Here is a 16,982-nt window from a genome sequence, read left to right on the forward strand (position 1 = left end):
TTTTTTTCTTTTAACCCAACAACAGACACACATTTGTTTGTAACTGCCCCAGCCTTAGGACCACACAGACGATATCGACAAGCAGAAAACAAAACAGGAAAAACCACCCCTGAAAAAGTCAGGAGAGATACTGATGACAGGGTTACAGCACTCACCACACGCACTGGAAAAAAGTCAGGATTTCTCTGTTTATGCTTTTTGACACTAAAAAGTTTTGAAACAGTTTTTATTCTTTTCTTTATTCTTTTAAAAACAGTCAGCGGGCACAGCCATTTTGTTCAGAAGGATCTGCTGTTGCGTAAGGTTCCTTCCATTTGTGTGGAAATAACAATTAAAAACATGACTTTGTTTAACCCCTCCCGCCCCCACCCCCCTTCCCCGCCACGACACCCCTTTTCCTGACGAGAAGGGCTGGCAGAGCTGAGCTTGGCAGGCGCGACGGATGCCCCGCGCCGCCCCGGGCCTGACCCTTCCCACCCCGCCGGCTTCGCAGGGGCAGTGTTTGGTTATCCGCAGCCTTCTGCGTCCTCTCCGCTTCCCTCTTTCAGTGTGGGCCTTGAGCCCAGCAGAAGCTTCCTTTACATCTCAGGTGCCTTGATTGTACTGTTTCCCTTTTGCTTGTCATCGGAGTCATTTGAGGAATATACGTGTTACTTAAGGTAGGGGAATTTTTGCTTGAAAAAGGTATCAGTGTGTGACTCGACATCCTTTGTAAAGACCCCTTCGGCGGCAACGGATTGGCAATTAGTGTAGGAGTGGGGACTCAACCCTGTCAACCTTTACCAGATGTAGAAATTTCCCAACAAATTGAGCACTAGCAGCAGAATGGCTGGGAATTACAGGGCAAAATGAAAAGAGTTGCCCCTTTGGTTCAAAAAAACAGGGCTACGTCTATAGGATTTATGACATTAACGCTCCCTTGTGCAAAACACCTAGAGCCCCAAAGTACCGGGAAATCTGCTAGAGAAGGGATATTGCAGCCGTGCAGCCAGCAATGGCAGACACAGTTCCGTGCATCACGTCGGACCTTCGCCTTCTGTCCCTTGGACTTGGCAAAAATCGGATGCTGCAAAGACGGTTTGGCATTTTCTAGAAGGAAAGTTGGTTAAAGGCAGTCAAAATGAAAGAGAATACTAGAAGCTTAGAGCTTCGTTTGGGAGCATGCCAGGCAGTTGTTCTTCCAATCCCAAGCAGTGGTCAATGTCCTCACCCTGCAATTCTAGTGTTGTAATGTCCTTTTAGTGTTTTACATGAGGCTGGATTCAGAGGAAAATACATACTCGGGACCCATGGATATGAGGAACAAGCAAGGGTGGTGTGTCAGCTTTTACACCACTTGTGGGCTTCAGGCTAGAGTTACCTTTTAGCCCAGACCCAGCTAAAATGACCTATTTGATTTTCTACAGACAGCTCCTTAAGCCTTTACATCTCTCAGTTCCTCTGCAAATGACAGCTTGAAAGGAAAAAAGAAATAAAATTAAAGCAATTAAAACTTTCACAGCTCCTGTAGCAAACGGAACTTCATTCAACAGGAGAAGAAAAAGCAAAGTTTCCCCAGGCTCCCTGGGAAGGGCCCCTGATTTCCTAGAGCTGCTGTGCCGCAGGACCGCTGTGCTGGAAAACTGTCTGCATCTGCCTGGCTGCTGACACTTGGGTGTAAGATTTTAAAAGAGCAGTAGTGGGGTTAGGCAACTGGATGAGCATCGCAGTATGTGCACACGTGTGGCCCTTCTTGCCGTGTGCCTGATGTGCAATTTCATGATGGATTATGAGAACAAAGTCTCTTTGTTGCCCTAAGGCCAATGGTGTGGCAAAAAAAAGAGGAAAAAGAAAAAGTTTTCACTGGTCTCACTCAGCATTAAATTGTGGCCACTGGTAAATTGCACTCCCAAATCACATAGTTCCTCCAGCTATTCACCATGACAAGATCTCTGTAGACAGAGGATCATAGAGATAACTGAAAATAGTTCAGTGGAGATCAAGTTGGATCAAGTCTGTTCCTAAATGAGATCTGCTCTCTCCCTGAAAGCACTTTACTGAGGTCCAAGATCAGTGTTTCAGATGGGAAGCCTAGAAGACCTAGAAGATAACAGCGGTTATACAAGAAAAAATTGAAAAGGCCCTACAATCCAGATGGGAGGAACAGCAGGTGTGCAGCTGGGAGATAAAAGACCAAATGGCCAGCGTGAAGACTAGCCAGGCTTGACAAATCCTCTGGGAGTAAGAGGTGGTGAGATGTATAAACAGTGAGATTCACCTGGCTGCCGAGGCATGGATCCTGCACATGCTGTTGTGACAGCTCCCTGCCCTTGGCTGGGGCACTTTCAATTCCAGAAACACAGCCACAGGCTGAGTCGAAGGTGAGGAAGAATCAGCACTTCCCCGCGATGTGTGGGCAATTGCAGTAAACCCAGGGAGCTGAAATGACAGCCTGAAGTGACCACTCCTCCTTCCCATCCCCTCCCCCGGCCCCTGCCTGCAGCAGAAACGCTATCAAGGACCATCTCAGTAAGAGGTTTACAAGCAGGAGTCATTTGAACCATCGATAAGGGAAATTCCACAGCTTCTCACAGAGGAGGGATTGTTTTACAGCAGGGAACCCGGGCAGCTGGAGATTTGACCATATAAGTTAATGAGACAGTCAGGAGTGGTGGCGGGATGATGTTAGGCTGATGGCTCCGATGCTTTTACAGGCGGCATTAAATTCCTTGAGTGAGTAATTAGGGGTGACGAAGAAAAAGCAAAAGGAAAGATTTCAAAACAACAGCTCCTATCGAAACGTGCTGACTCAAATAATGGGACCAAAGGGGTGGTTCTGGGATGAGGCACGGCTCTGTAGTATGTACAGTCACTGTCTGCATGCCTTCCGGTGTTCCCCCCTTGCACACATTCAGGTTCCTATTACTCTCCTCATCCGTGACAACAAAAAGCTGCAGACACAGGCAGCTACTACAGCAAGAACTAAAGCTACACTTCCCGATTTGCAAAGCATTGGCAGTTCAAAACATGGAAAAGGCATAAATCACCTCTTCTTTGGAGACTTATGTATTTCTTCCTAGTGGACACCATGTTATGGATTCGGTTCCTTCTGCTGAATCATTACAGTAGAATTACTTGGGATGTGATTTATTTTGACTCAGCTTTCCTTAGAGTCTAGAGGTGTGTAAGGTTTCAGTTTTGCCCAATTTTTAGTGCATGTTTGCAAAAAAAAAAAAAAAGCCAGGGCATACCTTCCCTTACTAAAATTTTTCTCCTTTCGTTTCTGCTGGAAGCAATTGGTCACTTCTAAAGATAAAAATAAGGTGTGAAAGACCTACAAGGAGCTGTGCTGTGGATTTGAAACACACAAGAAATGCAGTTTTCCTGAAAGGGCTTGGAACATTTTCCTTATCGTAACAGTTTAGTGATTAGGCTGCAAATGTAGCAAGTCACATGGAATTAAACTGTAGGCTTCAAATGGGAGGTTTGCTGAGGTTAGCTAGTGACTAGAAACTCAGGCAGAATGCTGCTGTGTTCATATTCAGTCTCCTTTCTACCTCCCCTCCTTCTAAGTAATATGAGAAAGTTAAAGGGGAACAACTCCTTTAAGGAGCACATTGGGGACGTGTTAAAGGGTTCTGTCCTGCAGATGCCCCCAGACACACATAACCGCTTGTAGTCAGGAAAAAACATGTCTCTCCATTAATGCATAGTCCAAGAATGAACACCCAAGTCCTGCTCATAAGATTCTGACTTGCTACCACGATGGCAAACCAACCTGCTATTTCAGGTCATATTACCTATCAGCAGGGGCTTTAAAGAGTGTCAAAGATGGATGGGACCAAGACTGAGGCTTCTCGTATACATTTAAGAATCACAGCTGTGATTGTATACCTATCTACTCAGCAGGGTGCCAACTCCAGCAGAGATGCTCCTTTTCATAAGAACAGGTTATTGCTCTGAACACAAACCCATTCCTCCTCAACCAAAGCTAAACCAAAATAAATTAAATTATAATTATAGTAAGAACTGTGTTACTGAGCTACTTAACTTAGCTTTAAAGTTATACTTTTAAGCTAAATGATGCCATTTGCTCATTTACAAAATGCCTAAGACTATTCAAATGGCAGCTAGTGTTCACAAAGCTACGGCCTAAAAAATTGGCAATGGACAAACTATACAAGTTAAAGCTGGAAGCTGACAGGCTGACAACACCTGCTTGAAGAGAGAGAGCTCTCTATAAAATAAGAACTCAGGAAACACAGAACTATGATGAGAAACCTCCGCTAAAATACCCAAGAAATCCACAGATGAAAGCAGCTACCTGAAAAAACACCCCACTCAGCTCTTCAGAGTCAGATCAGTGAACAATAAAAATCAAAACGAAGTAAACAGAAAGTATCACTAGGCCTACCTTGTTTCCCAGCTGCTAGATGAAGTGACTAACAGGAACAAATTAAGAAACTTTCCTTTCCTCTCTCTGTTATTTAGGAACATGAGAAGCATTGAGACAGGCAGTGAGACCTGAGCTGGCTAGCTGATGCTGGCCAGTCATGAGCCATAACCAGAGCACACTCAGGTTTGGTTTTAGCACTGTGAAATTCAGGCTTTCTGGAAAAAAAAAAAGAAAGGGAAGAAAGAAAGAAGGAAAGAAAAAAGCAATACATGAATGGTAAGGGCTATCCTTCTACAACATCACGGAGAACTAGAGCTGCTTGTGTTCAGTGGATCCCCTCTTCTTTGCTCAGTAGACTTGGAAGAGCTCTGCTTAGCTGTACCCAAAAGTCACCATCAACAAAGTCAATGGGGGATTGGATTCTAAAGTAGAAAGGCAGTGAGAAGAATGCAAACATGACTGGTTAATCATAGACTGGAAGAACCTAGAGAGCATGCAGTTTTTAAGAGGTTTGGTGGGGTTTTTTTTGCCTTTGTTTTCTTTGTAAAAGGTGCACCAGAAGTTTCTATTCCATTTTCTGTCTTTCCTGTTCCTCTCCGCTCTGATGGCTCCTTGGACTGACTGGGCTTGGCCACTGGGGTGCTGCTCCGCTGGGGCTGGTGGCCGAGGTCATGACGACTCCTCGAGGGCATTGACGACTTGCTCCAGGATGTCAGGGCAGTGATCTGCTATCTGCTGTAAGATGGCATTGGCAAACTCCTGCAGCTCTGCGCTTTCCTTCTCGCCCTTTTCTAACTCGTCATGAAGCTGCAAGAAACACACATAGGCATAGTCATTCTCTGCTATTAAATGTGTTCACTGTATATAATGAGACCTGCCCAGCAGGCTCAGCTCTAAGCTAAAACACCGGTTTTAGAAAGGGAACTAGCAGAGGTGTAACATGTTGGGCACTCCCAGGATCAGCATCTTCCCTTGATGACTCCCTCACCAGAAACTGAATTCTCTCCTCACTCTTTATTTTGCTTTTTAATTCTACAGGAGCAGGCTTGTGAACTTCCCAGTTAAGACCGTGTCTTCATGGGAAAACTAAGTGGCTTCATTTCTCCTGAATAAATTGTTATATGACAAACATTTGAAAAATTTAATCTGTAGAACATTTATCTGAAAGCAACCGTATTCCAGAAGCAATACAGCATTTGGCAAGTCTGTTTAAACAGTTTGACTTTTACTCATGAACAACAGGATGCTTCATAGGTCATTATTTCAGAATGATTTCCTATATGGAATCCATAGGAAGGTTACATAATTATACAGTCATGCACTCAGAGTTAACCAGAATCCTAAGTTTTCTGTGGAATTAATAATGTTCAGGGACTGTGTTTCCCAACTCAGTCACAAGATGAGTATCCACAATTGTGGCGGAACATGACACGGTTTTGTTTACTAAATTTGCATTTCCTCTTGGATCATTCCTTGTTCAGTTTACAATAATCAGCTCAGAACGGGACATGGAACTTCAAAATGTTACCTTATTCACTCTACCTACAGTCTGTGCACCGTTTTTCCAACAAATGGTGTTAAAAACCACACCACATAATGCATTGGAGTATATGCAAACATAGTTTTCAGCTCAGAGCTTAATGCCATTGCCAGAATTGGAGGCTCACAGAGTCTTAATGAAGAACAGGAAATATCTGCCTTCAGTAACCTGTTTATCTGCCCAGCAATTGATAAAAGTCCATGCTAGCCTGAGAACCATGCAGAATTCCAAGTACAGCTGAAATTTGTGCAAGTATTTTGTGGATTACTGTTCTCACAGATCCAACGGGACAAGGAGATGCAGCATCTTACTGGACTGGATGACACAGATAGACTCGATAAGCTTTCAAGCAGATAGCTCTTTCATATACTATATATCAAAAACCCTCTTCTGTTTTTCCGGTGATATGTTTTTCTTCTAATAAAGTATATTCCCTATGAATATAAGATAAGCATATTTCTAGCAGGTACATACACTTAGATGGGTTCAGAAGTTTATTGCAAGCTTCTGCATCCAAAGTTGTTTGTCATTTTGAGCAGCTGTAGCAATCACCTTGTCTATATTTGAACGCTCTTTTCTTTTTTCCCCTAATATGTCAGCCCTGTAACATTTATTATTCCTAAGTGATTAATATTTTTATTGGAACTCTGCTGTATTAATATATGAAAGAATGACAATTTGTAATTTTTCATCCCTGAAGGGATAACTGGTCATTAGCATGTACATTTCTCGATCTATATTTTGTGCTTCTCTAACACTGCTCATTGTAGGTTTTAGAGAGAGAAAACTGTCAGGCAGCAGCACAACAGGGATCACTTTACCACTGTAAGAGCACAAAGCAGTTGGGAAAGTTATATTTCCACAACTAAAGTTCTAATCAGATACAACAGTACGTCTCTGTTTAGTGATGGTATCGAGAAAGACACAGGAGATTGTTAGTGCAAGAAATACTGCAAAAAGACAAACAGCCCAGGAACGACTACAGAATAAACATAAATGCTTTTTAAGGAAGCTATGGTATCGACTTCTATGGACAAAAGTGAGAGAAAGGAAATTAAAAGGGTAAGCCTGCTACACTATTCCCTTTACTAGGCAGCGTAGCATATAGTAAATTATTTGGGCTTTGCGTGCTGAATGTTAGTTTAATGTGTTCTTATGTGCTTTGTTCCTACTGGCTGCCGTCCTCACAGAACAGCTACACGAATGTGAGAGGGGCCCATGCCAAGAATCACAATGCAAGAGCAACCCGATCCCGCTCTGTGGAGTGACATGAGCCGGGGAAGTGGGGAAAACGAGAGGGAGGGGAGCACTCCGGGCTCCCTAAGGGCTCTCGGGGGAGAAGACGGAGAATTCAGCAGTAACCAATAATGGCTCAGAAACGGCACGCTGTGGAGAGGTGATTAGCCTGCTTCCAACAGCCTGGCAGAGTTATTAGTCAGAAACTTGCAATGGATGGCTAAGCCTAGGAGAGGTTCAGTCAGCAAGCAGGATTGAAAGAGTCAGCACAGCCAGCTTAGGAGCAGTGCTGGACAGTATCAGCCAGGAGACTGGGTTTCAGGGAGTACCTCTGATTCTCAGGGTGCTCAGCCTAGTGAAACCCCAGCGATGCAGGTGGCCCCATTACAGCAGCCTGCAAACCACTTAACCACCAGTAAATTCACTGGACTGATTTGAATGTTGACCTCTGAGATGGGACTGCCTTGGCTTCCCAGGCCAAGATTTCACAGTGGCATCCATCAGAATGGTGGGAAGTTGTGGAGGTCGGGAGAGATAGCAAGTAATGGGAAAAGAAGCCAAGGATGTAACTCTCCGTTTCTTCATCTAACTCCTGCAAAGGGCCTGGGCTCTGAGTCCGCAGGAGGAGAACCAGGAGAGGGCACTGTTAGCAGGGAAAGCAGGGGCCGGCTCCCCCCAGGTCCTGCACCGCCACCTGCCCGGGGCCAGCATCCCTCCTCCTGCCTCTCAGTCAGATCCACCAGCTGAAACTCCAGGAAAGGACAAAGCAATTAAATAATCAAATACAAAAGCCTGGCAAAGAGATTAACCTTCAAAACTGAAAGGAAGTTGGTGGATAAGGGAGAATCCTACAAGATGTTGCCTTCAGTGAGGCAGTACCGCAGTGATATCTCAATTTCTTTCTGGATTGGAGAGCATTTATGTATTTATAAGATTGCTTATAAAATCAAGGTAAGCCCAACAAAATCAGCCCACGCCAAAGCTAAAATAAAACAAATGCAATCAAACAAAAGTAATCAACTTAACCAGATGAAGAAAACATTTCCAACTTTTTGACCATCAAGAGCTCAAAAAGAGATGGCTCTGAATGCCTAAGGCAGCAATAATACTTTGCAAATTAGTGCAGACAGAAAGTCTGCACAGCTGGCTGGCAGATGTCTGTGATGAAACATCTTTGACAAAAGTAGCAATGATAGCCTCGCATTGAGTTTGCTAGCTTCAGAACATCTAGATTTAATAATATGATTTCGATTTAAACAAAGACATCTTAATTGACTATGTGGCTGGCTGCAGCATTTCTGTATCATGTATGTCATCTCCGTTTACGTCATTCCTTTCAGAAACAGCTGTGAGCAGCATACGTCACTCCTCATTCAGACAAGCTCCCTAATGGGAAACATCCAGTTCTCCACGGAATAGCTTGATTCACCTAGATGTCTGGCAGTCCGAATTTTAGGGAAGTTTCTATAAGTGTATCAATTCTGCTCCTGGTTTCTTAGATTTTCTTCTTGGGAATGCAAACAGAAATGGTGTTATCTTCCCCATGCCATTACTCTATGAAAATAAAGGCGTGTTAATAGACTTTTTTTTGTTGTTGGCATTTTGAGCTGAGGATATGAGGAGGTTCATACATATGCCTCACAGAAATGACCGAAAAAGAGAAGGTAAGGCCAGACTGCTTAATTGATGACAAGTAAAAATAGACAACTCAGACAGGAAAAGATAGCAAGGACCCCAGAAGTGCTTCATAGTATTTATACTTTATCTTTGGATAGAAGAACAGAAAGGACCTTCAGCATCTCAGGGGAATAGAAGCTTGCAGATAATCTGCAATAGGTTCAGCCACTTTTCACCACTGATGCCTTCCTTCCTGAGTTTGAAAGCACATCATGATAGGAAGACATTTCCATTTATAGTTAAATTCCACCAGCGAAAAATATCCCCAACGATTCACCACGAATTTAGCTTGCATTGTGCTTCTCTGGTCCAAGATATTCCAGCGCTTATTCAAAGGGCAATTGACATTCAGATGGAAGATAACATCACAGTTATAAACCAGGATGCTACGGTTTTATACGCACACGAGGTGAACTGTGGTGCTGCTCCGCAGAACGTTTGTGGCCTTGGCTTATCCCGTAACATAAACAAAGCAATATTAAGCTAAGATACTTTAAAATTTGTTTATATGGAGGAGGCTTACTCCAATTCCACAAAATCACCAGAGAAAAAAGGCAAATAAAAATAAAGTAGCATCTCATCTCAGGCTATGGACAGTAAAACTGAATACAGACTGTGAAGTGGCTTGTAGAGCAGAAAAAGAAAGCTAACTGCAGGACTTCTGTAAGGCTACAATAATGGGATCTGGAATTAACTTTCTCCTAAGTTTCTATATCAGGCTATGGTTAGTCTGAAAAATATGGTTAGAGCTTTAAGTAACAGCAATAAGCATAAAAAAGAGGAAATTTGACTGATTAAATCTCAACCTTTGTTTTGTCTAAACTAAGTTAAACTACACTATCTCAGGGAAATGGTCAATAGCCTTTGCACCCTCCCAGACCAACGAGTGTAAATACGTATGTTTGAAATAGTTGAGAGCCAATTATACACAAACTTTTATTTCTCAAATACAGACTTATAAAAGAGTCAAAAGAAAGGGTTAGGAATATGGAAACCTCAGTCTGTCAGGCTTAAAAAAAAAAAAGAGAAAAGAAAAAAAGAGTTATGAACATCCTTAAATGTTTTTGCTCTATCTGGCAATTTTGGGTCTATGTTAGCTTTTTCAAAATATTTAACTTGTGATACACTTGTATTTAAAAACTAAAGCAAGATTTCACATTAAACATTGTGTCTTGTGTTAAATAATGTAAACTTTAAAATATATTTTAACTATATTTAAATAGATTTGAACATATTTTACAACCAATTTTGTCAAAAAACCCCCCAAAAAAACCTTGTTGAGGGCTTTTGCACCATATAATGGAAGTAATTTTGGACATGGGATTTATCCTGCATTCTTGAGCATCTCTAAGCTTTGTGAACAGTAGAAATATTATAATTTCCTTGGCAATTAACTCATATTAAAATTATATAAACTGGAAGAGGGAATAAAAGAAATGCCTGTAAGTTAGTTATACTTTGCATTTGACTGGAGACGTTTTCCTGCAAATCCTGCACTTCAAGGTGATATGTCCATCCTCCAACAACACCAGCAACCATCTCACGGTCAGAGGACAATTTTCTATTAATGTAAATTCTGGTGTACGTTCTACACTGTACATTAATGATCCTGTAGTTGACAGAAAAGTTGTTACTCAACAGCTAAGCAGTACAAATAGTAATTATTGCCTGTACCACGGGGCTATCTGCTAGGCCCAGGCCCCGCTGACCTAAGCATGCATAATGCAGCAAAACCCAACGATCCTAATCCCTAACAACTCTAACAACTTGCAATTTTCCACATTAAAGGGACTGGGAAAAAGAGTTGGGCGGCTACTTCTCCTTGTTTCAGTTGCAATGCATTCATTACCTTCTTACATGGTCACAGCTGATGAGTTTTGGAAACACATTTTAACCATTAGGACAGAGGGTTGGTGGTCAGTTAGGGTTTTGTACTTGCACAGCACAAAACAGAGAAGAATAGACAAAGCAGGAAGTACTTGAATGAAAATATGAAGTTATATGCATCTAGTTATTTCAGGATCAGACCTGGAGCCTTTTCTACTCTTTCCATGTTACTTATTTCTCTTTAAGAGGAAGTTAATTTTGTTTATTATGAAGTCACGGGGAATCTTGTTAGCTCTGAAATTTCTGATAGATACAACTCAGTGAGCCTGACAAGCCAGGAGAAGACCCTCCTGCTCCTGCATGTTGTTCTTTTTATCCAGGAAGAATGCCCACGCAAATCACTCCAGCAACCCATGCACACAGCCAAGCAGGATCTACAGCAGTAGCTCCTATCAGGAGACGCTGCAAAAAGCTTCCATGGGGACCACAGTGTCCGAGCAAGGCATAGAATCACAGAATTTGTTACTAATAGCAAAACCACAAGGAGACACGAGCTGCCCTCAAAAAAATTGAGGTAATAGCTCAAGTGGGTACACAATCTGCTTGTAGAAACTGCTTGAAACGAGACCACAGTAAATTTTAGACACGCCACACACACAGACACAAATGTGCACGTCCTGAATATCACTTTTTAAGTTAGGAATAGTTAATGTTGCTGATAGTATATATATTATTTGATAGTATATACTTTAATTAAAATTAACAATTCTATGCACAAATAATAATAGATAATGTTATTGCGTTATGGATATGGTCAACTTATGGGTAATGTTTGTGACTTCAACTAGTATTAAGAACTATTACACTGATCCCAAGTTCTCATCCTCATCCAAAACATTAACTTAATATTAAAGCATAAAGTACACAAAATGTAATCATTTTAGAGAGTTCCTACATCCATTACTTTCTCAGCCGAACTCTGGAAACACATTTGCACACAAAGAAGGATATAAATTGTTGCAATTATTACTTCTAATTTCTAACAGAGACCAGAAGTGGGCTGTTTAACTTTAAAATACATTATGCATTCCCATAAGATTACAAATTAAAAATAAATGACATAAATCAGGTGGGGAAGATAACAAGCTAATGGAAGAGCAGTCTAATGGAAGGAAGAAAGGGTAAGCTCTGAAGTAACAGAGTAATTTAGAATGACTAAATGCAAAACACAGTGATTTCTGTACAGAAACTAAATAAAGTGAGTAATTTCTCATAAACGATCTAGAAATAAGGATGCAAGTGGAATCTGAACAAAGAAGTACTCAGGATGTTTATAAAACAGCTATTTGCAATTTGGAGTAAAGTTTGTTCCATTTACAATATTACTTGTGTGACAAATTAAAATGTGTGTATGATACTTTCAAAATTCAGCAAGCATATATGCAATTTAATAATGGAATTTGAAAGCAATATACATGTGGTCTGGTGTTCTTTCGTACACAGAGTGACTTTGCTGAGAGTGAAATGTGAATTATGTGCAACGCAAATTACGCTCCTTGTAACCAAGCCCTGATTATTTAGTGGATATAGGAGGTTGCAACTGACACAGTGAAGCAACATTATCACCTTTTTCCTCCCTCTGCTTCGAGCAGTGAGCAGCAAAACATTGCTGATTTTTTGTAAGTAGGAATCCCTACATGGTCTATGCTTTGCCTGAAGCTGGTACACAGGGAGAGGGAAGGGAACCTTTCTTCATTACTAAGCTCTTCTATGGATATAAAGGTTATTCAAAAGCACTTCTGTAACTCACACCAAAAGCAGTGATAAGTGCAACACCACGTTAGTAGTGGGGAGAGACAAACTTCCATAGCAGGTGCCCTCTGAGAGAATATTTCATGGAAATACATCTGCCAATGTCCTACAGGCTGTTGCTGATGCCCAGGTCACAGTGCAAATGCTGCTGGAAACACCTCTGGGAAAGATGAATAGGTTGATCCTGTGAGATAAAAATGGTGCCTGGGGGCCAGTCAAGATAGGCAGGACTCCTAGCAGCCTGGATGAAGCCAGGATGTGCCAGACATGGCTGGAAAGAGCCACCGATGGCAAAGATCAAAATGTCTCCTACTCTTAGGGTTAAGAATCATAGAATCATAGAATGGTAGGGGTTGGAAGGGACCTTTAAAGATAAAAATGGTGCCTGGGGGCCAGTCAAGATAGGCAGGACTCCTAGCAGCCTGGATGAAGCCAGGATGTGCCAGACATGGCTGGAAAGAGCCACCGATGGCAAAGATCAAAATGTCTCCTACTCTTAGGGTTAAGAATCATAGAATGGTAGGGGTTGGAAGGGACCTTTAGAGATCATCTAGTCCAACCCCCCTGCAGAAGCAGGTTCACCTAGATCAGGTCGCACAGCAATGCATTCAGGTGGGTCTTGAAGATCTCCAAGGAAGGAGACTCCACACCCTTCCTGAGCAGCCTGTGCCAGGGCTCCCTCACCTGAACAGTGAAATAGTTTTTCTTATGTTTAAATGGAACTTTTTGTGTTCCAGCTTCATCCCATTACCCCTTGTCTTGTTGTTAGATACCATTGAAAAAAGGGATGCCCCAACCTCCTGACACTCACCCTTTAGATATTTGTAAATGTTAATAAGATCTCCCCTCAGTCTCCTCTTTTCTAGGCTAAACAGCCCCAGTTCCTGCAGCATAATTAAAAAGAAATTTTAAATAATATAATTAAATGATAATTGTTTTAATAAAACCTAAAACTAATTCAAATTATTTTCTTCTGTTGAAAGAAATATTTTTCAGAATGACTGTAGAATCTATCGAAAATAAGAAAATCTCTGTAACAGGAAGTTCTGCATGTTTTAGAGCTATGTTTGAAGCGGTAAGAATAATTTACAATACTGTTTAGGCTATTAATGGAACAAACATTTTTGCCTACTACTAATATCTGGTTGCCCTCTTTGGTTGTCTATTTTGACTTTTTGACACTTCTGCCTTCCAACCACAGTGCAGCACACCGCTGCCAATATATTGAAATTATCATTTCCAGCAAGTTCCATCTTCTACTCCATTCTTTCCTTTCTATAAAGATAAGAGAAAAACAAAACCTGAACTGTAAATAACAATGTGGATCATATAATAATGTTCTTAATGTCATTTCCTTTCATATAGGAATAAAATCCCTCAACTTAATGGTGACCACCTGAAACGTGAAACGTGGCAGTGGTTCTACAGAGCCCAAGAATATTAACATAACGGTACATTTAGGACAAAGTGAAAGAAAATACAGTGTTTAATAGAAATTGTCAGGATAATGCAATTATTTACAATGAATTAATGGAATTTTTATTTCTCAGTGTTGAAACTTGGAACATTCTTCCTTCTGGTAACTTCAACTTTTTAAATCAGTTGAACGGGACACGAATGGGTCGAAGGAGGACAGTTCCAGAATTTCTTTGGAGACATGGGGTCAGAACTGACTCAAAGGAATATTTTCCACCACATGAACAGCTTAATGACATGGTTCCAAGAACTGTAGGTTCTTTATTGTCCACAACTTAAGCCTAGTTATACTAGTTTAGATTAGACTTTGAGATATCATTTAAAGTACTGGATTCAAGCCTTCATTACAAATGGACCAAAATTCTACTACAGTAAGCCAGCTTTACAAAAGCCTTTCATAAAATACCATCAAAGAATGATGTAAATTCTCAGCTTCATATTTTGATAAAAATCAATTGAAGTCACTATGGAATACAGCTCACCTATATCATGTATTAGTTTTAACTATCAGAAGAAGCCACAGATAACTCCTACTATTTGTATTTGAGCCTTCTCAGCAGGTATGAGAGACCCACGTGGTATATTTGCTATGATGAAACATCTTAGGACCGGCCTTCACAAACAATAGTTGCTGCAGGGGGAAATCATGGCTCCAAAGGCAGCAGTATGAAAATGAATTGTCCATCATTTATTTAAAAAACCCCAACAAACAAATAATCTCATTGGCGAGAAGTGGATACACTGGCATCACTCTTGAATATTATTGGTGTTCAGTTAAATGTATTCTCCCTAATCATGTTAGCAACTTCTTAACATTCAAGAGGATTAATTTTTTCCCACTGAGGCTTGTGAGGCATTATCTACAGAAGATCATATTAGAAGGGACAGGAGTGAATGTAATGCACTGGATTTGAAGTAATTTACAAAAGTCATTAAAATTCCAAAGATGTAAAATGGGTATTCTGCAATGGGCTTCTGAGAATCTGGAGAACTGATTCCCACCCATCATGGGAATACTTTAAACATAAAGGAAATTCTGCAGTTAGGATCAGAAAAGTTCCACAACTTAAACGAAAAATGCGCTTCGTAAATTAAAATGTATCATTAGTTTGTATTTTTTTGAGTGAAGCCTGTTAAATACAATCTAAGTGAGCATGGGAAAACAGAAGAGACTGCTATATTTTATTTTAGCAGATGTTAGTTACTCATGGGAATCACAAACTGAATAGTAACTTTAAACAACTGTGGCAACAGCAATGAGGAATTAAGACAATAATGGGAGAGGACAGAACATCACATTTTTTTTTTCTCTTCTCCAGAACAACTAGATAATTCTTTTTCTCACAATTTGTATGTAAATGCTTTCTTTACTGTGTAACCCACAAATATTGCTGATGGAGTAGCAAAGTTTGAATGAGGAATATTCTTTTTTATCAGACCAGTACACAGAACTGGAAAAAGTAGATGGTGTTTTGGCCTGAGTATTCAGAAGAACTTGCCCAATAAAGTGTTTTCTATTTTCTCTACCTACATTCTCTTGATCAATTAGAACACATCATCTATTCCCACAGACCCTGATTATATTCAAAGACCAACAGAGTTATAAAGACTAGTCAAATTATTTCAGGGATATCTAAACTTTGCCCACATCTATAAACTTTTAACCCTGTATCAGCGATTACAGAACCAAAGAAATAAATAAAACACTAACTTTGAGGGCATAGGGGCTAGCAGGCTGTGCAGGAAAAAGGAATGTGTCAGGCCCACAGAGACAAACGTAGATAGCACACAGCACATGCTGAATCAAACAAATGCATGAAGGTAGGTACGGAGAACAACTGTCCTGTACTGTCTAGGCCCCATTACAAGCATATATATCTCCAGATTTCTGCTCTTCTTTCTGAATTGTTAAATCGTGCTTCTGCTGGCTTCCTGTAATTTGTTTGCTGAACTGCACTCTCCAATTTTTTGGATCAAAATCGAGCCTTGAGTTGAAAGTGCAAGGAAATGAACTTAAACATCATAAAAGAAGAAAACCAGAGCTGAAATGTTCAGGATAGGTTCAAGATAGTGTTCACTGACCTGCAAATCCACTTCTAACCGTATAAGCCTTGCGCTCATTTGTGTGCATACTGATATAGACACATGAAAGTGAATAATTTAGTAAAAAAAAGGCATTATAATCCTAAATCTGGATCTAAAAGACAAAATTAGTCACATTTATTTCTGGCACAAGTTCTTTATAGTACTTTAACCATTGAAAAGTGTGGTAATATGGAAGTAAAATTTAAGAACTGAAAAGAACAATAGGCAATAATGAGAAAAAAGCATTGTAGGAAATGATGAATTATAGTCCAAAAACAAGAGATAAAAGCTGCCAGTCAAGGGATTAAGGATAGCAAGACATCACCAGAGCTGAGAGAAGGGAAGATTATTTCAGTATTTGAATTATAGCTAGATTGACAGTCTCTGTAGAGCCTTTATAACAATCAAGCAGTTGTTAAACCCTCTAAGATCTGTGTTCCAAAACTCCCGGAAATACACAGTTGGACTTCTGAGATCACTCTGTGTGTGTGTGCATAAAAGCCTGGGTATACTGCAGCTATTCAAAATCTTGATTTAAGTATCCAAGTAAGGTGGTAAGCAGTAAAAATTACTGGCAGAACACACTGCAACAGAAGGAATGGACATTGTACTCATTTGCGTAAAAGTCATGATTAAAACATAAATGGTTAATGTCATTAAAAAACAATTTAAGTTCCCTAAGATTACATTAAGTTATAAAAAGCAGCCAAAGTTTGATAACAGGTAAAACAACATGCCAGAAGTTGGATCTTGTAGTTTGTTTTCCCACGAGTGCACAGATGCATGGCTTCAAGTACAAATAAAAGAACAGATGAAATTCCATAATAGATACTAAATGACAATGATTTAAAAAAATACTGACTCCTTCTGTGAGATGAACGGTGGATCTTTGCTGCCTGTTTTCATCACTTACAGAATAGTTTCCCAACATTTGTGTGTGACACATCAGTAAGA

At 40.5% G+C, this 16,982-nt stretch overlaps 1 protein-coding gene across 3 annotated transcripts in view; it reads right to left on the bottom strand.

Annotated features, from left to right (window-relative positions):
* Window positions 1–402: 402 nt before the first annotated feature.
* The window catches only part of ERC1 (ELKS/RAB6-interacting/CAST family member 1), a 300,129-nt gene continuing 283,549 nt past the window's right edge, over window positions 403–16,982 (bottom strand). For all 3 annotated transcript variants that reach the window (XM_062010118.1, XM_062010103.1, XM_062010110.1), the window contains one exon: window positions 403–5,182. In XM_062010118.1, the coding sequence (XP_061866102.1) occupies window positions 5,045–5,182 (138 nt within the window). In that variant the 3' untranslated portion in view covers window positions 403–5,044. The remainder of the gene's footprint in view (window positions 5,183–16,982) is intronic.

Source organism: Colius striatus, chromosome 1, assembly GCF_028858725.1.
Source record: "Colius striatus isolate bColStr4 chromosome 1, bColStr4.1.hap1, whole genome shotgun sequence".
In the NCBI taxonomy this organism is placed as follows: domain Eukaryota; kingdom Metazoa; phylum Chordata; class Aves; order Coliiformes; family Coliidae; genus Colius; species Colius striatus.